We start from the raw sequence: 27,931 nt of genomic DNA on the forward strand, positions 1-27,931 counted from the left end.
CTTCAATTCCCCAGAAGAGGTGAGCCACATTCTCTTAGAAGCAGCCAATATAAACCAAGTTGAACTGAGTTGAAAACAGTGGAGCAAGAACATCAAGTTTATTCTGCCTTTGGGTTGCTCTTTGTATCCCATCGGGTTAGGGTTATCTCTGGAAGTAATGCTTTTGCAGTTCCAGCACAGTAAGGCTGTGGCCACACGAGCTCCTCCTTTTGGAGGGGCGATGGTCATGTGGCACTTTGAAATATGCTAATGAGGTACTTCCATGAATGTGCAGCTCCTCATTAGCATAATAGCAGCCACGTGAGCTTCAAAACTGCTGGTTTCAAAATGCAGCCACCTGTGTAGCTGGGGGGCCTTTCGAAACAGCCCTCTGATTTTGAAAGCCCCTTATTCCCACAACCACATGGGAATGAGGGGCTTTCAAAATTGGGGACATTTCAAAAGGCCCCCAGCTATACCGGTGGCTGCATTTCAAAACCGGCAGTTTCGAAGCTCACGTGGCCACAGTTATGCTACTGAGGTGCTGCATATTCATGAGTGCCTCACTAGCATATTCCAAAGTGTCACATTGCCACAGCCACTCTGAAAGAAGGGGCTAGTGCGGCAACAGCCTAAGAGTATTAACAGACAGTTCTTGCACTGTACTATGTTTGAGAAGGTGGATAGCCCAGAAACTCAGAACTAGAATTTTTTACTAAGACAAACTGCAAAAACCTCTATACAGTAGAATTTGAAGTAAATTAATTTACTATGAGAAGCTTTGATTAGGTAAACTGTTGCTTCCCTCCTCCTCTAAAACATCCACTTGCTCCTTTAGGATTTTAGTCCAAAAGCAAAAGTACTCACTATGTAAATAATGCTGCTCCTGTTACTGGATAAAATCTGAAAAACCTAATTTCCAGCCACCAAATGAATGAACATTTCCAAAAGAGAAACTAAACATTAATTCAACTCTTCGACGTTAATGGTAGCAATTCACACCCTTATGGTCCAACATAAACACGAGTGGAAATCCCCACCAACCCCTGTGAAACCTGAATGAATTTTCTGAAATTAAACAAAAACATTCTCATCTTTTAAAATCCTTTCACACAAAATGTGGAATGTTTCTTAAGTACAGGCTAGTACTGAACACTATTTGCGACAGTTTTAACAGTCAGTAACTGAGCAACACCTGAAGCCTTAGATACCACATTTTACATATATTGAAATGACAGTAAATGCAAGTTATTTTACTTGTAACCACATGACAAAGTGATGTTGTACATCACAGATTTGCTGGTTCTCCTCATGTTCACCCATGTCCAGGGTCATCATTTCCCTGGATCTGAATGCACTTATTCCAAGAAAGTGGAATGTAATGAGGAAATATCAATGCATAAAACAAGGAAAGGCAAAAGAGTGATGTTGTCCCTCTTTAGCTTTTTATCTGTAAAATATTTTCTATCCCAATATGATATACATTCCAAGTTACCTGAGTTTAGACTTCGAGAGAAGTACCTGAAGCGAGGCCATAGGGCGGGCACTGTGCAACTGTTGTGGCCATTTTTTTTTTTTGCATTGTATGTATTAAAGAAGTTAGAAACAAACACCTGGATCAATTGTAAACATAATCCTGAAGTACAGTATTTTCCATAGGACACAACACAGCAAGACATTTTCTATTCAGACAGGCAACTTTTTTGATACAGAGCTTATTTATACTGTAGAATTTGAAACAGAACACAGGACACAGTACTAATCTGGTCATACTATGAAATGCATAGTCTCCACTTAAATGCTTAATGATACACGGGTTCAGCAAGCATTACTGCTTTCTCACAAAAATGCCGAGTATGAGTTCTGTCCCTGCCAAGAACAGTGTTGAGATATTTTTAAGATGCTGATAAGTATTTTGTTTTGTTCTGAAAAGATTGCCACTCCATGCAGATGTGTTAGTATAGACTCCCCAGATCTTGTTTGAGGGCAGAGGCCTGCTCCACCTTGCTCTAGATTATCACATAGCTCTGAGGAGAAGGAAGTTCTTCAGTCTGAAGTTCCTGCAAAAGCGGTGGCTGCTGTTGGGATGGCTGTTGTACTGAGGCCTCTGTAGAGTCCATTGTGCTGGTGTCATCTGACAGAGATGAGAAGGAGACCCGAGATGAAAGTTGCTCAACAGTCAGAGCGCTCAAAGCTGTGCTTTGACCAGAGTTTGGAGAGTTCTTGAGAGTCAGGTCTGAAGCAGGTAGCAATGGACCCAGAAGTTTTACAGGACAGAAAGCTGATCCGGTGGGGATGAAATTAACCTTGTTTTTGTCAGGACATGAAAACAGAGGGGCTGAGACAGGCTGACGAGACCTACAAGGAGACAAATCACATTACACACCTGATAAACTGAAAAAGTTTCCTATGTGCATAAATTGTGTAGTTCTACAGATTGCTAATATGTGAATGACAAGGAATGAGGTTAATTGGACATAAAGGGGCAAACATCTTCCATATTGGTAGTCAGCTGACTGTTTGATCCACAGCATTAAAATAGTATTTGTAACAAACGTGAGTGTATACAACTAGAAAACATGCAATTTTTAACAATAAAATCTACAGTGTGTCTGTCTATGGGAAAATATTGTGACAGTTTATAATGAACTTAGACTATTTAGTTTGACAAAAATATTGAAGCGCATATTTAGGAGTAGCAAATCCCTTTTTCGAGAAACTCCTACATAAAATTCTCCTTTCCTCATATCCATATACTGGTTTGGAGCCTTCCTCCAGAACCCAACAACACTATGCAGCAGGGAATGCTACCAAAGCAGAACATGACCTCCTTCCATCCACAGTTGATTATGTCTAAAACCTCTACAGGATAGCCATAGTACTGCTGGTCTAGGGAAAAATGTGAAGGCCAAGAGTTTAAATTCTGGTCTCTTGTATGACACCACACAGTGGCACCCCAAAACTACCTGGGCAAACTCTCTACCACAGATTTGCTAAGTCTGTATCTGTACACGTTCCATTTCATTTTGTGTGTGTCATATACGATAATTTTACATATGTAAAAATATAGCTCAGTACTGATAAAAAGTGCTTGTTCCCAGTTTTTTGTTTTAGACCACGAACAAAAACTGAAAGGGTTATAAAGAAATGGGATTTATAAATGCTGCACATAATGTTAAAAGAGCAAGTCTCCATGTTTGCTTTGCTTTTCTTCTTTGCCTTTTATCAACAAGTTTAAAAGTTCAAGCATAAAATACTCCATTCCCCTTCAAGCCAACGCCTGTTCAAACTCTCTAACAGTTTGCTCCTGCAAAACTCATCAGCTGGAGTAGTTTATTCATCTGCAATTGAAAAGGTTCAGTAAAAAGGTTTACTGCTTTGCAGATACCAGCTGACATAAAAGACATTACTTACGACATTTCCTCAAAGACCTTCACTCGCTCACATCCCTCTGGGGGCTCTCGTTTGAACATGTAGCTGTTGTTTGGTTTGGGAGATGAGGCATACTTGGGCAACGGTGAGCTACTCCCACTGTCTGAAAATTTAAAGCAGTTATATTACTAGTGATTGAGAGTGCTTTTTATTTAAATTTGATTTCCAAACAAGATGCCTTTTTCACAATTTAGCCTCTAATGCCAGTTCGCCTCTACCACAATGCTTCCTTTATTTCAGACTATTTCTAACACCCTTGTATAGCACATTTTTTTCTGAATAAAAGGTTCAGTGCAGCAATAATCTACTATACAACACCACATAATAGGAGGATATTTTTATCCAGAACACAGCAGATTGCATAAAGAGGAGCTGTAATCCTGGAAACAAATAAGTTCTTTATTATGTATTTCAAAAAATGTAAATGAACTGGATAATATGTATAGCACATGCAGAAGAATTACAAGTGGTTATGGTAATGTGGAGTTCCATATGCCTTCTGACTGTGTAAACGTGGTAATTGAAAATGAATGTATACAGCATATACTTTATTAAAAACTCATGGTTCTTATCAGAAATGATGTTTTCAACAGCCTGAATAGCACAAGGTTTAAAGAAAACGAAACACGTTTGTACTATAGTTACTGGTTCCTCCCTCCAACTATGTCTGCATAATCTGTCTGCAAAATTTAGCTTTTAAGTACATACAATAAAAGTAAAGCTTCTATCAATTTTTGTATTCTTCCTTCTTAGCACCACCTGTATGACATGGGTGTTTTTATTTTCTTCAATTTTACCGGTCCTAGTATAGAACTGGACAGTAGACTCACATGTCTACATCTACACTAGAGAGTTTTGTCGACAAACCCTGCAGCATGTCCACATTCCTAAGCCATTCTGTCAACAGTAAATCAACAGAATGTGGCATTTTTGTCGACAGCGGTCTGCCACTCCCCCATGAGGCAGAATGCCTCTGTCAACAGAGATCTGTTGATAGAAATTACTGTTGGAAGGTATCTTCCAACAGAACTTCTTTCGACAGATCGCGTCCACTTCTGGGACACTGCACAGCCCTATCTGCTGTGCTTCCAGTTGGCCATTTTGTTGAGAGAGCAGCCAGGCAGTCCAGCCATCTGTCAACAGAACAGATTGCTCTTTCAACCCGCTTGCAGTTTGGACGCGATCTGTTGAAAGAAGTTCTGTTGGAAGCTATCTTCCAACGGTAATTTCTATCAACAGATTGCTCTAGTGTAGACATAGCCATAGAGCTGGTATACCTGAGATACTGAGAATGTTTTTCTCTCTCTCGATTTGTCAGGAAGACTCTCATTGAAATAGTCTGGTAGGTGCAACAGAACATTTAAATTTGGCCGGGGCTGGGGGGGGACACTCAAAGGGTCCATGTTGTCTGATTAAAAGAAAATTACCTACTTTCTCATCTTGGCTATTTAACAACATTTAGCATAAAGATGTTTTTATTGCACTGAGAAATTAAAATGTTTTGGATGTGAATCTGTTAAGGTATTTCCTGCTGAAATTTGAGGAAGTTCTTGGGGTGGCATCCACCTTGCTGTTATATTGTCTTTGTTATAGTGGTAGCATGGGAGACAAAGCTAACAGTTCCCATTCCAGTTCATTGTGAAAATGGAACATCATGGACATGAAATCTAGTCAGTTTCAACAAGGAATTAAGCAATTCAAAAGTGATTAGGACACTCACCTGGAAGGTGAGAGATTCAAGATCAAGCAAGTCCCTGATATAGACCAGGCAGAATGGAAGTCTGACATCTTGGCTGAATGGCCTAACCACTGGATTAAAGGCTACAAGGGAGCACCACCACCACTATTTTGTAAGACAAAACACTAAACTAGCTTTGGCACTTAACCCCACAGTAAGATACTTCCATCTGGACCAGATACAGGCATCCAACTTCCTGAGAGAGGCAGGACTTGGGCCATACTCCTTCTCCTCAGCAGTCCCTACTAGCTAGTTTAGGCAACTCTTTATTCAGTGTACTTACTGGCTTTTGTAAATCCCTTTTTGAAGGCATCTTGTTGTCTTCATATATTGTGCAGAGAGCCTGGACAGCTACCCTCGGGGTTTTGTTTTTCATTAGGCAGAATGGCACCAAAGTCCCCCTTGTAAATCTCACTCTCAGAGTAATTTCTGTGCCTGAGTTTCTGTGGGTTTACAGATACACAGTCTCCTAGTTTTTGTATTTTTTATTTCTCCATGTTGTTTCTATCAATCTTTCATGCACTGGGGAAAATCCAGAAAGACCACAATCTTACACTGTGATCCTCTAGCACAGATTTCCCTAAGTTCATGCACAAATTCAATTAATTCATTTTTAATCCACTTTGAGAGCCCACAAAACAGTCTGCAAAAGTTCTAGTATAATGATCACTCACAAATATAAGATACTCAATTTAAATGATAGGTATTTTGACCCCTATTTCACTTCTAAGGGGCACTACAAACTTAACCACAATCTCCTTTAATAGTACTGCAACAGATTTGAGGAATTCCCCCCATTTTCCCAACCCCACACACGTTATTTACTTTCTTTAACAGCATTTTTGCAGTTTGTTTCACTGTCTCTCCCTCAATAGTCAGCATGGACCTCTTACTTACAGGCTATTAGGTGTCACATGCAACAAGACAGAGAAATAGTTTCAAACAGTAGTGTGGATTTGTCAAGTTGACACTGTTAGGCTCCTTTTAGAATCTTTGCGTGACTTGGCCAGTATGGCTGACCACATAAGTAAAGGTCACACACTGAACTCAGAACAGGAAGAGTACACTGAATGTGGCTAATGGCATATAATTCTGTGTTCACTCCTCCTCTTCTAGCATTTAAAATTGAAGATCTGTTGGGAAATAAGACTATCACTATCCATTACACGAAACCAATGGACAATGGTAGAAGTAAACACAAGTTAAGTAACAGTTGAATTCAGAATTTAGTCAAAAGACCTACAATCCTGTCCAGCCAGCTCATTAATTGATAAAGTTTTTTAGTATGTTTTGTTTTGTTTGCTAGAAACTGGTATGAGACAAAGTAAATAAGTAAATTTGCAAAACTGTATTAATATCATGGGGCAGATACAAAGTAGGGGGATAATTAACAAGCTAACACAAGCTAATGGGTAGGTGGCTGAGAGTGCATGTGTTACAGAATAGAAAGACTCATTTTAGACAGAATGTGTGATTTTCATGTCTGAAGAACGCATATGCTTATGAAATTAAGCACACAGTATGTGTTTGGTGCTTCACTTCATAAAATCTTAGAGCCCTCTTTTCCCCAGGGCTGCAGAAAAAAAAAAACACAACAAGCCTGTAATTATCCCAGTATTTAAAAGCAGGTAGCAGTGCCTTTACATTTTCTTAAACTTATCTTTCAGTAGTGCTAGTATCTCACACGGTAAAGTTTTAATGAAGTAGGTACCTCCAGTAATAAATTCAGAAAAATCCCCTGAAATTTTAATATTTAAAAAATATTAAAAAACACATTACTTGTTAACTCTGCAAATATTTTTTCCCAAATACCACTCCTTTGGGAAGCAGGAATACATGGTTTCCTCCAGTGAAGTAATTATTCTATCACCATTCATCAGCTAGTGATGGGTACTCTACAAATCATATGCCAACAAAGTAAGCATAATTTACCTCTATATCTGTTCTTTACTAACTCAAGGTCCCAGTTTCCCAATATCAATTCTTCACTGCTCTGAACAGTTGGTCTGCCTCTTTATTGTCAAACATACGTAATGTTAATTTTTTGATATTTCTAAAATGTTTTTAAATGCTACTGAATGACGTGCATGCTAACTTATCAAGTTTCAATCATATTTTCCTTCCATTTTTCACAGGACTGTTAGTTGTCAACATTGAATTTGCTGCTGCAAACAGGGAGGCTGACAGAATTGCTGGCTGCATGGGTAAAGTGAGGTGGGAAGAGAGGGGACCTCTGTGCTCCTCCTGACAGGGGAAGCACTGAGTGCAGCCAGCCCTCGGAGCCATCTTTTGCTCCCCCCAACCACTCAGTGGGCCTGGCTGAACCATGTTTTGCAGATGTGTCTTTGTAGCTTTCCCTTATTTTTAAGCACTTATTAGTTTGTTGACACAAGATTTTAATATTGTCAGTACAGCAAAACCAATAATGCCACAGAAGAGCTAGCTCAATTCTGATCTCCTTGGAACAGTATCAACAAACCTATCAATTACATTTCCAGGACCAGAAGACTTCCTGCAGATGAAGATACATTAAAATGATGAACGCTGCTTAATTTATTGATGTATTGGGCTGAATCTCCAATGTTGGCAGTTGGAAGCCTACAATTTCAGTAAATGAACAAATCAAATGTCATTAAGGCTGTAGTGACAGAAGATAAGTAGGAAACTAAGATGTAACATTTACATGTATTTTTTTTTCCACTACTACTATAAGGAAGATTGCCTTTGCAAACAGTTTTGTCTGGTAGGAGTTCCAAGTTATACTACTGTAAACTTGAAATGTATAAATTCTGAATGCTGTTCTAGGCATACGATACAAATTATAAACATTTGTAAATGTTTCATTTTCACTAATGAGCACACAGATAAAATATAACAAAATGTTTTTAAACTCTAGATATGTTTCAACAACAACAGTATTGTCCTCTGACAGTACTTACACAAAAGGGACAGATGTAAGAGGTAATCTGCAAAATTAAACTATAAAAAAAAGAATAGAACTTTGGTAATGACCTTCCCTGCAAATATATTCAAAGAAGGCTTTTTAGACATTAGGAATGTTTTTATGTAATCTACCTCCCCTGCTCCAGGTATAAAATTATCCTCTCCTACTTCCTTCTCTGCATACTTTTTTTTCTCCTCGTTCCACAAGACTAAAATTACCTCAATATTATTCTTCTTCGGAACACAAATGCTGTTAAAACAAATTCTAGAGGAACTGCAGCATGTCAAGTATTTAGCAACTTAAGACCTATTATGCTAAACTGCTAGGCAAGGGACCACTGTGGAAATAAACTGCATATAATAATATACTTTAACGAACTCTGCAATGTTACAGTTTTAACAGGGTAGGATTGGAGTGCTCATATATTCCCTCCAGAAGACAAGGTCTCAAAAGTTAATCCAAGTTTCTCTAGGGTCCCACCAATGCCATAGAATTGCATCCCAATAATGCAAACATTATAGAGTTTGTAATTTTAATGCAATGAAGATGATTCTTACCATAATATAAGCTAAACAATTTTTAGAAGTTATTAATTTTTTTCCTCACATGCTCTCACAAATGCTGTTTAGAATCACTCTTCCATCACAGAAATTATCATGGTTTCACACACCACAGTATACTTCATTTTTCCATTGAAAAATTCATTAGATTATGTAGCTCCTTATAGAGATGTAATCTAAACATCTGATCTGTTTCCAAGAGTGGCAAATGACAGCCTGTGGACAAAGCACAGCTTTCTTTACACAGGAAAGAAAAGATGCTTTAGAAATGTAAAGCAGTGCTGTGTCTGGACAGCGGATTGGCTCCTCTTACTGCTTGCTCATTTGGCTTGACTATTAACTTTCATTTTCTATTCAGAAATGCATTCAGGAGCAGCTTAATATCTTTAATTATATTTTGCAATAGTAAATCAAAGCAAGCTTTTTACCTGGAAGGAAAAAATGAGGCCCCAAATGGGAAAGAAACAGAAGATATAATCTTGAATTTAGAATACCTACATTTTGATTGCATGTAGTGCTAAGCTTTTCAAATCTTAAAATGTCTGACTGCAAAGGAGCACATATGTTACTCATCTGACAATTACAATATTAATGCTGTTAATTAGCAATGGCATAGAGTTACTAAATTATGTCTATAAAAACTGATTATACATTTACTAAAATGTAGCTCTGTTTGTGCTGTAAAAATTTTTGGAGGGGACGGGGGGAAAGCCACTAATTTTAATCAGTTTAGTCTGAGGCTTCTATCCAAAACAGATATTCTGTCCATCCTGAATCAGTCCTATTCCTACACTACTATACTGAACTAAGGGTTAAAGGCCTCTAGCTATAGTATTACTTCTAAATCAGAGCTAATTTATTAGTTTTCCCAGCACATGCTATACTTGTTTTTCTTGTTCACATGTCCTTACATAAGAATGTCATAAGTAGAGGGAGGCAAACTGAGCAAGGGTAATTTACATAGTTACAAAATATAAAACCTTTTTTTAAAGTATTTTCATAATGATAAGATATTCTGTCATATCTGCATGCCTGGTACAACAAAAATACTACTAGTTTTATAACTTTACAACTTAATGTGATTGTCACCAGTGCTGTATGTTCAAAAAGAAAAAGAAAGAGAGAGACTTGAAAAACAACTCAAATTTAGAAAAAAAAAATCAGTTCTTCATTTTCTAACCAGAAGATATCAAAGACACAGAACTTTAAAAAAAATTAAAAAGCCACGTTCTTAAACATATTTAAGTAAGAAATCTACTTGTATTAAATTTCCACATAAATAAAAGATTTTCCTATAGAATGTTAATACTCCGTTTGTTGTCAAATTTAGATTTATGCATTCGAAAATGCAAACTCAATCCATTTCTTTGCTTTTTCGTATATGTGCTTTTGAGAAAATACATTTCAGCAAATTTAAACGGAGTTAACTGATTTTTTAAATAGTGAATATTTTTGAAGGTGGCAGTTGATTCAGTGATATGACCTGGACAAAAACAGAGAGCTTACTGATACACTGCCCATTAACGAAAAGGGTCATCTAATTTTTGTCTTCCTGGCCTCTGCCAATTCTGGAGCCAGGCCAACTCCCCCATTTTACCAAGGCTCTTTATATGAGTCTGATCTTTCTTAGATGACAAACAGTTCAACAATTAATTTCTTTTTTTTTTTCCCATTATCTTCTTGATTTAAAGATAGGCAACATTCTTCGGGAACAAAAACAGTCACTATTTCCCATGAACGGATAATCTTATTCTATCCAGATTACAAAATAATAAAAGGTGTATTTAAAAAAACAGCAGGGAGTATGCAAAGGAAAGAGTTTAAGCCTAAACTGCACCACTCAGAATCAGGCTGAAGTTATCATACTAGTGAACAGCATTCCCTGTAAGCTGAGCATGTTGGTGGCCATCCAGGAGAGATTCATGTATGGCCCAGCTGATTAGCAGAGCATCCACAGTGTCCACAACTGGCAGCATATGTTTCTAATTGTGGCGCATATCTGCACATGCCTTGGTGCACACAACAATTTATTCTGCCCTGGATGGAAAAAATTAGAAGGAACACGCCTAGCGCCCAACTCCAAAATCTTACTTATAAAAAGAAAATGAGTTTTTACTTCAAACATTCAGGAAAAAAAAAACTTACCTTTTAAACTGTTGTTCTTTAAGATGTGTTGCTTATATCTATTCAAAGTAGGTGTGCACAGGCTGTGTGTAGCGCTGCCATTAAGTTTTACCCTTACTGGTATCTGTAGAGCCCCCTGTAGAGGCACCAGTGCGAAGCTCACCATGTGACCCTATCAACCCAATTGCCCTTCAGTTCCTCCTTGCCAACTACTCTGTAGAGTGGGGAAAGAAGGGGGTGGGTATGGAATACGGATGAGAAATACAACAGTTATAAAGGTGAATAACTGTTTTTTCTTCTCCGCCTGCTTGTTCAGATCTATTCAGACAAGGTGATTCAGAAGCCTAGAGTTAACATGTGGCTGACTCAAGGATGGCAGCACTGAAGGTCACATCACATCTAGACTGTTGCACAATGGCATAGCGTGATATGAAGGTATGTATTGAGGACCACCTGGCAGCTCTACAGATTTCCTGATGATGAACATGAGCAGAAATGTAGCCGAAGAGGCCTGTGCTCACGTAGAATGCACCATAAGAGGTGGAGGGGAAAGTCTGGTGAGACTGTAGCATGTGTGGATGCACAACGTGATCCAGGAAGCCTCTTCATACAGCTCACCACCTTCAAAAATAGTTGCGAGGACTGCAAAAGAACTTAGTCATGATAACGTAGAAAACAAGCACCCGTGATACATCTAGGGAGTGCAGCCTTTGCTCCTGTGAGCTCTGGTGGGGTTTAGGGTAGAAGATGGTAAGGAAAATGTCCTGGACATTGTAGAAACTAGAGACCACTTTCAGGAGTACTGGTGAATGTGGGTGGAGTTGAACCTTATCCTCATGCAAGACAGTGTACAGGAGGCACCAACACAAGGACATGTAGCTCAGACACTCATGTGGCTGAGGTAGTTGCAACCACAAAACAATGAGAGATAGAGCAGTGAGGATGTGGCTAAGGGCTCAAAGGTAGGACCAATGAATACTCTTAGGACCTTCAAAATGATGGCTTGGGCCCTGAAGGAGATTTCTTCTGGCCCTGGCTAGCATCTGACTGGGTCCAGGATGATTACTGCTGAGAGTAGCAGTGGCTGGCAAGAAAAGTTGGGCTGACCATGAGGATGGAAGGCCTCTGCAAGGACTGGGGCTTGTACATCTTGTATTTCATGGGTGGGGGGTGTGCATGCCCAAGGACTTCATTGTATTGCTGGAGTCCTTGAAGCTATGCAGACTGAGTTTTCCACTCCATGAACAGGCCCAGCCCATCAAGGGGAAGGTCCCGAGTTGTTTCTTGGACCTTGGAAGGAAGTCCAGAGGGCTGAAGCCTGGCAACCCACTGCACGGCAATGCCAGAGGTGAGTACTGACACCACTGAGTTCTCTGTGCCCAAGGAAGCCCGATGACCACTTTCCCATCCTGGATGAGAGCATTAAATTCATACCACTACTCCTGGGGCAGGAAGTTCTTGAACTTAAGGAGAGAGGCCCAAGAGTTACAGTCATGGCAACTCAGGATAGCCAGCTGGTTATCCACAAAGTAGAACATACCTGGTAGCCAAATAACTTCAGGTGCTTAGCATCGGATGCCAGGGCCCAGTGACCCTGATGCCATTTGTCATTCACTGCCTCCATCACTAGGGAACATGGTGAAGGATGGATGAAGAGATCATCAAATCCCTTAATCAGGATGAAATACTTTCTTTCCACTTCCTTGGGTGAAAGGCGGGGGGGGGGGGGGTGTAAGCAGGTGTTTGCCATACAGTTTTGGTGGATACCAGTATACTTTTATTAATAAGAAGGGTCACCCATGAAGGGCCCTTAGGGGCCCAAAAGTCAATCACAGAGTTATGCTGTTCAACAACCTCCTCTACAGAAAGGTACAGGCTAAAGGCCCCTTTGCACAGGCGGCCCTGCAGAGCCCTGTAGTCCACTGGGAAGGCCTGTAATGGAGGCAGCCACAACTGTGTCACAGGCAAGGAGCTGCAGGAAACCACTTGCAGGACCATGCCCAGCCCAGTCTCAAGCAAGTGTGATGTGGGAAACTCCAGATCTGGATGCAGAAGGTGCTTAACATGTACCAGAGAGTGGCCTCTCGTACATGCAAATTGGAGGGAGCAAGCAACAGAAGCATGAGTTGTGGGGGTTGCATGTGCTTAACTGTAAAAACGCGAGTTATCGCAATAAAGTCTGAGTTTAGAGGACAGGTACCTAAATTTGTTAATGCTGTAAGGGAAGTGGGTCTAAAAACTGGCATTTTTTAGTTAACAATTCTTACTTTTATCTAACTGAAATAGTTTTTTGATTTTAAATCGATAGAAAGAATGGACTGAAAGAAAGTAACAGTACATTAATTTAGACAACCTTCCGAAAGAGAAATTAATGCATTATTCAGCAGTTATAAAGAACAAGTACTTTTAAAAGTAAATGAAACTTTCTGCTCAAATGATCAGATGTTTTGGTTGGTCACATAGGGACTATTTTACAACTTTTACTCAAGTTTATAGCAATATTTCAAACTGTCAGAACAATGTACCATATAGGCAACAAATCTCTTGTGTAGTGAACCAACTCATACTCTGAGCAAAATTCAGTCAGTAGAAGTAGTAGGCAATCATGAAACAAAGACAAATTACTAAACGCATAACCTGGGAAGAAGAAACAACAACAACAAAAACAAAAAAAGAATACGAAAAGGAAAATGAATCTGATCAGTCACAAGAGAGATTAGATTTCTACTTGAAACTAAACATGACCATCCTTTTGCTCCATAGGTACCAAAAAAGAAATCTATGGATGCTGGGATTCCCCAATCACACAAGACACCTTCTCCCCAGCATGTGTGCTGCTGCTGCTGCAACTACAAAGGCTCGTGATACTACAGTATACAGCACTGCTACTTACATCTTTGTATACAACATACTGTCTCTGTTAACTCTTTTAAATACTGTAACCCAGCTTGCCCTCGCTACCATGTTTTCCTGCTGTTTACAATCTTGTCAGGGAAAAGTGAAAAATACTGACAGTGAATATAATGTAAAATTAACTGAGAAGTCATTCAGAAATCCCATTGGAGTATGCAATGCAGCACAACCCAAATGCAAATTCAATTCTCCATCAGCAAGTATTTGTTTCTCATTGGATGGTTACAAATGTAATGTTAGAAAAATGCAAAAAACTCATATTTTCAGCAGGGTTCATAAACATTCATAGATTCACCATTTTGATCAGCAAGTAATTCATTTATAAGGAACACAAATTCTACATAATTCTTTAGAAGCACTGTCTTGAACATATACATGTTGCTTTCCGCATTGTATTCGCTATATCCTTTGCATGTACTTATGACTCTTTGCTGTGCTCCTCTGACATAATTATGGAAGATGTTTGTGAAATTTCACAAACGAGGGGAAAACATATGTACACAAACAAAACCAATTTAAAGATGAGTCTTCATCTGCAATCCCTCCACAACAATGAAACAAAACAAAATTAAATTAAAAAAAAAAAAAGCCCTGATGCCATGAATAAAATGAAGGTAGTACTAAAGGAGGATATCACATGATACCCCAAGATACTCAAATGGACCATTCTACTCTCACCTTTATCACGGTCATATAACAAATCTTCTGTTGAGCAAGGACTCCCATCCTGAGATTCCGGAGGGCAAAAGGGAGAGACACATGGTGAGTGGCTGCTGCAGCTGCTGCTGCGCTCTTGGACAGAGGGAGTCTGTGTATCAATGCTGCGTGTGCTACTGCTACGATAATGAGCAGGCAAAGGCGCTCTTCGACCATCAGGAATATCCAACGGCTGCAACAGAAATAACACTTATATTACAGAGGAAGGACCAGATTCTAAAAACCATCAGCCTGCACAGCCCCCATTGAAGACTCAGGTCTCAACCATAAAGATCTGTTCCAAACCAAATAGGATATTTAAAAAGGAAAGAATTATAAAATACACATTGACTCTTAAATCCAGGTCATCATTTGCTGCTGCTACCATATGCTGCGTACAAGTTTCAGGATGGGATGTACTTCAGTTTATCCCACCATGCTAAGACTTATTCTGCTAAATACATTCTAATGTATTTTAAATATTAACAAAGCAAAACGTTAAAAATACTGCTTAAATTTTCATTTTCATTAGACAGACATAACTACACGACAAGTGGAACATCTCTAGTTTGTCACCCTCAAAGCCTGACCAGTGCTGGATGAGAGAATTAGCCAAAGCATAGGAGGTTAATGTTGTCTACCAGCATTACCAACACTTCCACTGCTCACTGGGCTCTTAGAAGACATTTAGGGGCAAATTACAGCTAAATAACAGCACAGAACACCAAGAGCCAGGACTGGTGACTGTACGCAAAGTTTATGGGTCCACACGAAACTTGGCCACACCTACAATAGGTGGTTGTTGAGCTTACTAAAATCATGCCAGATTATAGTAAATCGTGGGAGACGGGAGAGATTCCAGAAGACTGGAAAAGGGCAAATATAGTACCCATTTATAAAAAGGGGAACAAGAATAACCCGGGAAACTACAGGCCAGTCAGCTTAACTTCTGTGCCAGGAATGATAATGGAGCAGGTAATTAAAGAAATCATCTGCAAGCAATTGGAAGGTGGTAAGGTGCTAGGGAACAGCCAGCATGGTTTTGTTAAAAACAGATCATGTCAAACCAATCTGATAGCTTTCTTTGATAGAATAACGAGTCTTGTGGATAAGGGAGAAGCGGTGGATGTGGTATACCTAGACTTCAGTAAAGCATTTGACACGGTCTCACATAATATACTTATCAATAAACTACGCAAATACAACTTAGATGGGGCTACTATAAGGTGGGTGAACAACTGGCTGGATAACCGTACCCAGAGGGTAGTTATTAATGGTTTTCAATCCTGCTGGAAAAGTATAACTAGTGGGGTTCTGCAGGGGTCTGTTTTAGGACCGGTTCTGTTCAATATCTTCATTAACGATTTAGATATTGACATAGAAAGTACACTTATTAAGTTTGCAGATGATACCAAGCTGGGAGGGGTTGCAACTTCTTTGGAGGATAGGGTCATAATTCAAAAGGATCTGGATAAACTGGAGAAATGGGCTGAGGTAAACAGGATGAGGTTTAATAAGGACAAATGCAAAATGCTCCACTTAGGAAGGAACAATCAGTGTCACACATACAGAATGGGAAAGGACTGCCTAGGAATGAGTACAGCAGAAAGGGATCTAGGGGTTATAGTGGACCACAAGCTAAATATGAGTCAACAGTGTGATGCTGTTGCGAAAAAGGCAAACGTGATTCTAGGATGCATTAACAGGTGTGTTGTGAACAAGACACGAGGAGTCATTCTCCCGCTCTACTCTGCGCTGGTTAGGCCTCAGCTGGAGTATTGTGTCCAGTTCTGGACACCGCAGTTCAGGAAGGATGTGGAGAAATTGGAGAGGGTCCAGAGGAGAGCAATGAGAATGATCAAAGGTCTAGAGAACATGACCTATGAAGAAAGGCTGAAAGAATTGGGCTTGTTTAGTTTGAAAAAGAGAAGATTGAGGGGGGACATGATAGCAGTTTTCAGGTATCTAAAAGGGTGTCATAAGGCAGAGGGAGGGAACTTGTTCTTCCTTGCCTCTGAGGATAGAGCAAGAGGCAATGGACTGAAATTGCAGCAGGGGAGGTTCAGGTTGGGCATTGGGAAAAAGTTCCTAACTATCCGGGTGATCAAACACTGGAACGAATTGCCACGGGAGGTGGAAGAATCTCCATCACTGGAGATATTTAAGAAGAGGTTAGATAGATGGCTTTCAGGGATGGTCTAGAAAGTGCTTGGTCCTGCCATGAGGGCAGGGGGCTGGACTCGATGGTCTCTCGAGGTCCCTTCCAGTCCTACTCTTCCATGATTCTATGATTATGAGTGTTGCTGGATGAGAATGTGCTGGACTAGAGAAGTTCAATCTGTAGTGCAACAATCAGTTCTCTGAATTATAGAGAAAATATCATAGCACCTTACTCCTCTAAAAATAAATGTTTATCACTAATCAGGAATTAAATTTCACAATAAAGAAGACTAACAAGCATGTCAAAAGGAAAACACATTTCAAACAAGAATAGCTTTAACAAGTCAGTAGTTTTAAAAATTTAAATTATGAGAGTCAAAAATGTCACTATAGAGTCAGGAGTCGGTAGTATACACCAAATATTTCATCTTGGCAAGAAGCTAAGATTCTGGAAAGTAAGTTTTCATTCATGCCTCTAGACTGACAGACAGACACTATGCTGTGTAAGTTAAATGGCTCTTACTACTTAGAAAACGTCTATAAATATTTCAGAGATTACTTTATTTCTGCAGAATTCTACTTCCTCTTCATATAAAATCCAAGCTCCTTTATTGTACTGAGGAGTGCGATTTAAAAATATCTGTAAAAATACTAACTGTAAGCTTTCACTTAAATGTTTTATCTTGTGCAAAGTATTTTAAAAATTTATTTTTATTTGCTGGAATTTAAATAGCCTGAACTGCTTTTAACATTTTAAATCTATGTTTCAAAATTATTTTCCATGTGCCATACCTGGACTTTACGGAGTATGTTAAAAACTGAGGTCTGCACAATTTTAAGCTGAAGAAATTAAGTAATTAATTTACAACAGCTGATGTTACTTCTTATGATAAAATCATGGAAAATTGTGTATTGTGTGTGTTTTAGAGAATTGAGTCACGTGTTAGCCTTTTGCCTATGGACAGAATGCTGAGCTCAGATGATGGCATGACATTGATTGCTATCTGTCTCTTTCTGTTCCTTACAAAAAGTCTCTTAGGCAGAGGTAAAGACATGGCCAATATGATAGAAGCATTCCTTTCTGAAGATACTCCATTAAAATTCAGCAATAAACCACACTCAGTGGTAGTCTTCATTCTTTAAGTGGTTTCTTTCTTACATTCTGAGCATGAGTAATGTTACTGAGATGCAGTATACTCACAATAGACACAAAACATCCCATTTCCACATATTTTACAGCTGTTTACTGAAATAAATATTCCAACCTCAAAGTTAGATTTTCTTTTTTCCATCTGAAAACACCATCCAGGCTGAGACAAGATACAAACTGTGTTTGTCCTTACAGCAGCAATGAAGGCAAGCAAAATGATAGTAGAAGCAGACATAATCAAGATCAGTGAAAGCAAAAATCTATGGTGCATTTCAAGAGTCCTTTGGCATAAAAATAAAATGAAACCAGTGGATATTCATGCAGGAGATGTAGGAATACTTAAAGGATTCTTCACACCTATGGCAATTAGAAAACAGTCATATCATAATACAGGATTGCATCTTCATTCAGAAAGAGACACATAAGCTAGTTTATTCTGTTGTTCCACAAGTATTAATAAGTTAAACAAATACAGTAAACGCTTTCATATCAGGCATCCCCAGGAGCAGGAGGTTGCTGGATATTCAAATATTCTGGAAAATAGAGAGGTATATCTAGTAATGCATAACACTAAAGAAAAAATAAGATTAGCGCTACGTCTACACGAGCCCCAAACCTCAAAATGGCTCATGGGAATAAGGGGACTTCGAAGTAGGCGGGGTCCTTTCGAAAAGGAGCCCCATCTGGACGAGACGCGCGGCGGCAAGCCGCGTCAATTTCGAAGTGCCGCGGCCGCCCGCATGCTAATGAAGCGCTGAATATACATTTCAGCGCTTCATTAGTAAACTTCGAAATGGCCATTTGCGTGGCCATTACGAGGTTTGGGGCTTGTGTAGACACGGCCTAGATGGTAAGAAACAAAGGAAAAATGTATGCAGAGTACTTCATCAAAAACAGTAGTACTGTACACTGTAAAGTAATACTGTATTTATTTGTATTTACTTTCACTATACTGTACTTATGGAAAAAACTTAACTAAAATTTAGTTATGGTTCACATGCCAGTTATCAGAGTTCCGGATGACAGAATTCTGGGTATGAAAGTTTTTACTATACATGGTTAAAGTAAAAAATTTAAATGGCTAATCTTTTCTAGAATGACTTCTTCATGTTGTTACATCTTTATACAGCTAAACTGTTACATTTATAAATGCAACAAGAAGTCCTGTGGCACCTTATAGACTAACAGATAATTTGGAGCATAAGCTTTCGTGGGCAAAGGCCCACTACATCAGATGCAAATGTCACTGTACAGTCAGGAAGTGTAACATCACGAAACATTTCATCTTGGCAAGAAGCTAAGATTCTGGAAAATAAGTTTTCATTCATGCCTCTAGACTGACAGATCCTACGCTGAATAGTAACAGAGAGTAAGCCGTGCTAGTCTATACACTATCAAAACAAAAAGCAGTCAAGTAGCACTTTAAAGACTAGCAAAATAGTTTATTAGGTGAGCTTTCGTGGGACAGACCCACTTCTTCAGACCATATCCAGACCAGAACAGACTCAATATTTAAGACACAGAGAACCAAAAACAGTAAGCAAGGAGGACAAATCAGAAAAAGATAATCAAGGTGAGCAAATCAGAGAGTGGAGGGGTGGGGGGAAGATCAAGAATTAGATTGAGTCAAGATCCTACACTGTGTAAGTTAAATAGTGTTTACTGATGCAACTGACAATGCAACTGACCAAGCGGGTCTTTGCCCATGAAAGCTTATGCTCCAAATTATCTGCTAGTCTATAAGGTGCCACAGGACTTCTTTTTGTTATTTATAAAAAGTATACATAACAAGGTTTTGGATCAGGTAAATTAATTTATACTTAATATACATAAAAACACAAGCGTCCAGCTGTTGGGTATTTGGCTGTTGGTTGACAGGTAAAAAATGCCCTGTAACTGGATACTTACATTTTTATATACATCAAAAATGAGAAGTTGATCATGCTTTCCATCTAAATGGCATTCAAAACCTCTCTCCAGCCACCACAAACACACTAGGTTGTACAGCTACTGCAAACAAAGAGGATAAAATCTGCCCTCTGAATCCATATACTTGGCTTCACAAGGAAGCCGATCACAATTCACACTATAAATGGAAAGTCAGAACAACCAAAGAACAGGAGTAAGGCTTACTGACAAAACAGACAGCAAAAAGGAGAATGGGTTAGTGTTAGCATTAGCCAAAGAATGAGCAAGGGACAAAAGATTCAACAGCAGCTAAGAGGAATGTACACATGTACTAAGAAAAGAAGAGTAGTAGGAAGAAATTAAGTCCATTAATAAATAAAGTTGGGATGCTATTAATGAGGACTCAGAAATGGCTAATATTAAACTGTTTTTAAACAAGAACAAAAAGGAGGAGTTGGGATATTTAAACAACGAGAAAGTCTAACTTCTATCCCTAGTTTAAAAAAGAATGGAATAAATGAGAGAAAAATATTTCTAGCTTATAGAGATTCAAGCAAACAAAAGGACCCCCAGTCTTCGAAAGCCCCTTATTCCTAAAACCAAAATATGCATATTCATGGTAGCACCTCATTAGCATATCCCAAAATGTCTCATTAGCATCCCCCTTTCAAAAGGTGGAGTCTAGTGTAGACACAGCCATCTGGTTTTGGGAATAAGGGGTTTCAAAATCAGGGATGTGTTTCGAAAGGTGCCCCCGGCAACACAGGCAGCATGCTTTTTGAAACTGGCAATTTCAAAGCACACGTGGCCACCATTATGCCAATGAGGTGCTGCATATTCATAGAAGCACCTCATTGATATATCCCAAAGCGCCACATTACCATAGTCCCTCCGAAACGAAGGGCTGGTGTGGCCACAGCCTAAGAGTTATTGCTTGGCTAGATCATAGAACACAGAACATTAGAACTAGAAGGGACCTCGAGAGGTCATCGAGTAGAGTCCCCTACCCTCACGGCAGGACCAAGCACCATCTAGACTGGGGTGGGTGTCCAACCTTTCTTTATCAGGGGGCCACCTGGCAAATTTTTACATGTTCCGCGGGCCAAATACAAAATAGGCCCAAACCCCTTCCCCCATCCCCAGGCTTAACCCCTTGCAGCCCAACACCACTGTCCCCTGTCCCCAGGCTTAACGCCCCTCAAGCCATCCCCAGGTTTAACCTCCCCTCCCATGCAGCTCCAAGCCACCCCCACACTTAACCCCTCCCTCCTGAAGCCAGGCACCCTACACCCCATCCCCTGTGACTCACTGGAGCCACAACCAGAGCCCTGAGACCTATACAAGCCTCCTTTTAGAAACAGCACTGCTGCTGGCTCTGTGGGTCCGATTGTGGCCCCACAGGCCACATGTTGGTCGCACCTTGTCTAGACCATCCCTCACAGATATCTATTCAACCTGATCTTAAATATCTCCAGTGATGGAGATTCCTCAACTTCCCTAGGCAATTTATTCCAGTGTTTAACCACCCTGACAGTTAGGAAGTTTTTTCTAATATCCAACCTAAACTTCCTTGCTGCAGTTTAAGCTCACTGCTCCTTGCCTTCTCCTCAGAGGCCACGGAGAACAATTTTTCTCCCTTTCTTTTTTCTGAACTAAACAAACCCAGTTTTTTCAGTCTTCCCTCATAGCTCATGTTCTTTAGATTTTTAATCATTCTTGTTGCTCTTCTTTGGACTTTCTCCAATTTCTCCACATCTTCCTTGAAATGTGTTGCCTTAATACTCCAACTGAGGTCTAATCAGCATTGAGTAGAGGGAAAGAACGGCATTTTGTGTCTTGCTCTTAACACTCCTGTTAATGCATGTTTGCTTTATTTTTGCACAATAACATTGCACTGTTGGCTCATATTTAGCCTGTGGCCCATTATGACTCCTACATCCCTTTCTGCTGTGCTCCTTCCTAGACAGTTGCTTCCCATTCTGTTTGTATGAAGTTGATTTTTCCCTTTTAAGTGGAGTACTTTGCATTTGTCCTTACTAAACTTCATCCTGTTTGCCTCAGATCATTTCTCCAAGTCATCCAGATCATGCTGAAGTCTGACCCTGTCCTCCAAAGCAGATGCAACCCCTCCCAGCTTGGTATCATCCGCGAACTTAACAAGCATATTGTCTATGCCAATATCAAAATTGTTGATGAATGTATTGAATAGAATCAATCCCAAAACAGATCCCACTTGTTATATCCTTCCAGCATGATGGCAAACCATTAATAACTACTCTGAGAATGGTTATCCAGCCAGTTATGGACTCACATTATAGTAGCCCCCACTAAGTTGTATTTGCCCAGTTTACTGATGAGAAGATCATGCAATACTGTAACAAATGCCTAGGTATACCACATCTGCTGCTTCTCCTTTATCCACAAGGCTTGTTATCCTGTCAAAGAAAGTTATCAGAATGGTCTGGCATGATTTGTTCTTTACAAATCCATGCTGGCTGTTACCTATCACCTTATTTCCTTCCAGATGTTTGCAGATGAATTCTTTAAGTATTTGCTCCATTATCTTTCCCAGCAGATAAGTTAAACTGACTGGTCTGTAGTTTCCTGGGTTGCTCTTTTTTCCCCTTTTATAGAAGGACACTACATTTGCCCTTTCCCAGTCTTCTGGGATCTCTCCCAACTTCCAGGGCTTTTCAAAGATGACAGCTAAGGTTCTGATACTTCCTCTATCAACTCCTTGAGTATTCTAGGATGCAGGCCCCGGTGAATTACAGACATTTAATCTTCTAAATAATTTTTAACTTGCTCTTTTTTTTATTTTATCCCCCAAACCTACCTCCTTCCCACTAGCATTCACTATGTTAGACATTTCTGCATTGGCCTTCTTGGTGAAGACTGAAACAAAGAAGTCATTAAGCACCTCTGCTATTTCCAAATTTCCTAATATTGTTTCTCCCTCCTCACTGAGCAGTGGGCCTACCCTGTACTTGGTCTTCCTCTTGCTTCTAATATATATATATATAGAACGTCTTCTGGTTACCCATTATGTCTCTAGCTAGTTTGTACTTGTTTTGTGCCTTTGCCTTTCTAATCTTGCCTCTGCATACACGTATTGTTTGATTACATTCATCTTCAGTAATTTCCTCTAATTTCTACTTTTTATATGACTCCTTTTTTATACTAAGATCATGCAGGATCTCCTGGTTAAGCCAAGGTGGTCTTTTATCATACTTTCCACCCTTTCCATGCAGTGGTATAGCCTGTTTTTGGGCCCTTAATATTGTCTCTTGGAAAAACTGCCAGACCTTTTCAGTTATTTTTCCTTTTAGTTTTGCTTCCTATGGGCCTTACGTACCAGCGTTCTGAGTTAACCAAAATCTGCCTTCCTCAAATCCATTGTCTCTATTTTGCTGTTCTCCCTATCACCATTTCTTAGAATCATGAAGTCTATTATTTCATGGTCACTTTTTCCCAAGATACCTTCCACTTTAAAATTCTCAGCCAGTTCCTCCCTATTTGTTAAAAGCAAGTTTAGAACTGCTTCCCCCAGGTAGCCTTTTTCCACCTTCTGAAATGAAAAACTGTCATCAGTGCAGTCGAAGAACTTTCTGGTTAGTTTATGCCTTGCTGTGTTATCTTCCTAACATATACCTGGATAGCTGAAGTCCCCCATCACCACCGCCATACTATATTGGGCAGTGGAGTTATGATAACATTCTAGAAGCATTGTCCACCTAGGTTCTTGTAATAGCAAAATAATCCAGTAGACAAACTTCTCTCCAAGGCAGCAAAGGCTATTATTTTAAATGGTTACTAGAAGCCCATAAATGAAGAGGGAGAAAAGTTATTTAAGATAATGTAAACAGGATATAAACTATGAAGTTAAGAGAAAAATATACACTTAGTATTTATACTAGCAAAAACTTCCCAAGAGCGAGATCTATTAAGCTGTGGTAATATTTGCACAAAAGGTATGGAAGCTCAGTCTCCTAGGTCATTTTAAATTAACAAAGCGCAAGAAAGTATCTTCTGTAATACTAAACAAATCTCCACTGACAAAAAGCTGGACTAGATATAATGGGTCATAGCTCTAACTTACGATTCTTGGGCCACAAAAAGAAACATTAGATCTTTCATGGCCTTTGGAAGCATGGTTCACTGTTTGATCCCATAAAGTGCTGAGTTCTCTGGCCCCAATCCAGCAAACATTTAATCATGTACTTAACTGCTTTGCTGGATCGGAGGCAGGGCATTCCAGCAATTTACAGGTTGAGCCCAACATGTACAGAACTAAGATGACAGACTCCAAGAATATTGATTAGTCTAATAAAACCTGAGATCTCAACTTAACAGCTCACAAGTCTAATCTGAGTGTCCTAGGAGTGGTACAGTAATACATAGCACAAAAGATGGGAACTAAGATAATATGTTTATTTGTTTTGGATATTTTTAATGTTGTCAAAATGCCACTTCTAAATAGAAAAAACACAAGCCTTGGAAGACCAAATTTAATGAAAAAATATATGAACGGGCTTGAATGTATGTACTTTAACTGAAATAATTCAATTCCCAAATGCTCCTGAAGTGCACTCCATGTAGGTGTATTTTGCTCCCATTCTCTTCTATAAGCAATAACCCTAAGCAGCTCCACATCTCTCATGATGCACCATAGTATCCCCTTCAGGTGATGACAGGTGAAACCCCAATGAGAAGAGGTCCAGTTCAGGAGCATGGCCACCAAAGGAGAAGGGGGGCAGAAAGGCAATCAAACTACAATTACATCAGCCTGAAATGGAAATATTGGGGTTTTAGCCAAAATATTTTGTTTTTCCACAAATTTGGGCTTTTGATTTAAAAAAAAAAAAATCTAAATTCTTCTAAGGAAAGCACATATTTTTCGCAAAAAAACTATTCAACCAAAACCATAGGAAAAAGTTAACAGAAATTTTTCAAGCCCATAGACAAACCATACTGCTTCAATAATTTATAATTCATACAACATACTATTCAATTCTGACTGTTAACAAAAAAAAAAAAAAAGGAAGAAAAATCCCAGAACTTAACCGTACCTTGGATGTGTCTTCTTTTCCACTGTTTTCTTTAATGAATACTTTTTCTAATTCTGGGCTTATTCCTTCTACATTGCATGGCACACGTGTAACAGTTGATTTTGGCACTGAAATATTTGACAGTGGCATAGGGACTGATCTTGAAATAGAAGCCTACAAGGTAAATGAGATAAAATGTTATATATGCTGTAAAAATCAGAGAATTTGATAAAAGAATACTTAGTTCAGTATTAGTAAGAGCTCAATATCACATTTGTAAAATCTATAAGTAGTAAATTAAAGAGTTATGCAACTCATTTTAAAATCTAGAAGAGATCATCTTCATCTCTAGCTTGTGAATATTAAAAACATATGTACTACTAAGAAAGCAGAAAGAAATTAAAATTACATACATTTAATGTCACTCATTACTTTTCCTTGTAAAGTGAACAGAAATTTTATATTGAAGTACTCTCCATTATTTGGCATGTGCACTTTCTATTGAATGCAAAGGTGTGGCATGCAGACTGGAGAAAAATATCTGACAAATATAAAGCCTTCAAATAGATAAAAGCAGTGAAAAAAGAAATTGTAAACACAAGCAATAAATCCAGTCAGACCCCTTCTTTGAAATTTCCCTCATATCCTGCACATGCTTACTCTTTAGACATTGATGGTTTATTTTGTACACTAGCCCAAATGCATGTTCAAGTTTAACTCTGGCATTTCCTGATATTTGAGTGCCTAGTCATGCAACATTAATATCCTCCTTATGCAGTTTTCTCTTCTATTTTGACTGGTTAAACAGTTAAGATAAATGAAACTTCCATTCTAAACCTCTATTCTAAGTTGCTCATAACTTTTAAGAACTACACCTTTTCCCCCCACGTTTGTTCCAGATATTGCTTTTACCTCAAAATCAGGAGAGACTCTGCTTAGTCACGGGAAGATCAGGCATTAAAATAACCACAGGTATGATTTTGAGGAAAGGCTTATTAATATATTCATTTACATGAGTGAATTAGAAGCTGGAAATAAATGATACTATAAAGTTAAGGTTCTTTCATTGTATGATCAATCACACTATTCTGCTAATAATAAAATGACCAAGAATGATTTATTCTTCTACAGTAAAATTAAATTGAACTGTATACTATTTTATGATTAAACTGTACCTTTTTCTATGCTCTCACAGCACTTCATTACTACATGTCTCAAAGACGAGTTGCAATTTGGGCAGACAAGACAACAGTTAGTGTGGCTACAGAATATTAATACACAGTTGCAAGATTAAAGTTGCATTTAAAGAGTTTCTTTGGTTTATATTTAAATAATTCAGAATTCTGTTTGCATTTCCGTATGTCTTTCCTCCACGTTTTCACCAGCCTCCAGTTTATTTTGACTCAACTAAGACTATGATTATTGAAAATTATGCTTAGAAGTTCATCTGTTCTGACTTTATGCGCTCCTTATTAATGCCTGTTTGTGCCATGTCAACCAATTTCTTTGGAAATGACATCTCAAACTGACACTTGCTCTGTTGAGATACCCTTAAGAATAGATGTACTAAGGAACCAAGATTTTGTTTCCATGTACATTTCACAAGTGTTAAGGAATAATGGAAGAAAAGCATTATGTATAACACATCATAATTGTGCATCACATATTAACAGACTAAAAAGAAATAGTTCCTATTCCAAAAAAAGCTTCCAACCCACATTCATTTGTAGTCATGTTGAAGCCATGTTGTTTCCAGGACATAAGAGAGACAAGGAGGATGAAGTTACATCTTTCATGGAACTGATTTGTGTTCCAAAAAAGAGAAGTTTTACAGTTTACATTAAACTGAGAATGTGACAAACCTGTATAAGCTCTAAAACTCATCTCATTCATCGACAGCAGTTGATCCACTAAAAGATGTTACCTCATTCACCAATCTAAATAGAGATATACCATGACAAGTGAAGGCTCAAACAATGGGAAGGAAGACAGGTATGACAAAAATGAACATATTTCTAATCTAAGCAAAACCTTACTTTGTATGCTGAGAAATGGAGAGCTGTGTTAGAGAGATGTATACAAAATAAGCACAGAAGAAGAAAAGAGTCCATAGTATGCAATTTTATTAATATGGACAGTGAAGAATTATTCTTGAAATTGGATGTGTAGATAATACCAAAAACACCATTTGAACTACCTAGATCCCAGAATCTGGGGAACTGAATGAAAGAATGAGAGCTAGGATAATAAATGCTTACCTTAAATTGAGAAAGATAACTGGTTTAGTATGCAATCAGTGTATACCAGTAAGATTAAAAGGCAAAGTCTATTTAAAAAAAAAAAAGACATTCTGACATTCTTTTAGATGAGTGTCCCTGTGGGTGCTCCACTCACAACACATCATGGTTTGCCCTAGTCCCTTTGACTGATACTGCTACTCCCTCTCCCGCCTGTCCCCACAACCTCCATCCCCTGAATGTGCACATGATCTGCCTGTGCTGCCCTGAGCTGCCAGCATATAAATAGTTCACACCTGGTCCAGGCTCCTCAGTTCCTTCTCTACAATGGATGAGTGTAAGATCTGAAGTAGAGGGAAAGAAGGCAGGTAGTGGAGCACCCACAAGGACACCCATTTCAAAGAATTTCAGTTATTACACAGATACATAACCTACTATACTCTTTTAAGACATGTTCCTGTGGGTGCTCCACTCATGTGACTAACAAAAAGTCTTGTGGCACCTTATAGACTAACAGATATTTTGGAGCATGAGCTTTAGTGGGCAAAGACCCGCTTTGTCAGATGCATGAGTGTGTGTTGGGGGTGGTGGTTTCAGAGTGGTATTTAAAGAGTGGGGTCCCAGTAAAGGGGGAGGGCCAGAGCTGACAAGGTCTGTTCAGCAAGGTGGAAATGGCCCAGTATACTTTTATAAAAAGTTTAAGCCATTTCCACGTTCCTGAATAGACCTTGTCAGCTCTGGCCCTCATAAAAACACAAGAACGGCCATACTGGGTCAGATCAACGGTCCATCTAGCCAGTATCCTGTCTGCTGACAGTAGCCAATGCCTGGTGCCCCAGAGGAGGTGAACTCAAGACAATGATCAAGTGATTTGTCTCCTGCCATCCATCTCCCGCTTTCGACAAAAGGCTAGGCACCATACCTTACCCCTTGCTAACAGCCATATATGGACCTAACCTCCAATACCCTCCCCCTATACTGGGACCCCACTCTTTAAATACCCCTCTGAAACCACCCCCCCCACACTCATGCATCTGATGAA

General features: G+C 39.1%; 1 protein-coding gene across 2 annotated transcripts in view; it reads right to left on the reverse strand.

Annotated features, from left to right (window-relative positions):
* Positions 1-484: 484 nt before the first annotated feature.
* The window catches only part of GLCCI1 (glucocorticoid induced 1), a 115,713-nt gene continuing 88,266 nt past the window's right edge, over positions 485-27,931 (reverse strand). For both annotated transcript variants that reach the window (XM_074984693.1, XM_074984692.1), the window contains exons 5-8: positions 24,674-24,826; positions 14,369-14,579; positions 3,394-3,514; positions 485-2,337 (exon numbers count right to left, since the gene is read on the reverse strand). In XM_074984693.1, the coding sequence (XP_074840794.1) occupies positions 1,989-2,337; positions 3,394-3,514; positions 14,369-14,579; positions 24,674-24,826 (834 nt within the window). In that variant the 3' untranslated portion in view covers positions 485-1,988. The remainder of the gene's footprint in view (positions 2,338-3,393; positions 3,515-14,368; positions 14,580-24,673; positions 24,827-27,931) is intronic.

The sequence above is a fragment of the Carettochelys insculpta genome, chromosome 2, assembly GCF_033958435.1.
Source record: "Carettochelys insculpta isolate YL-2023 chromosome 2, ASM3395843v1, whole genome shotgun sequence".
Classification (NCBI taxonomy): domain Eukaryota; kingdom Metazoa; phylum Chordata; order Testudines; family Carettochelyidae; genus Carettochelys; species Carettochelys insculpta.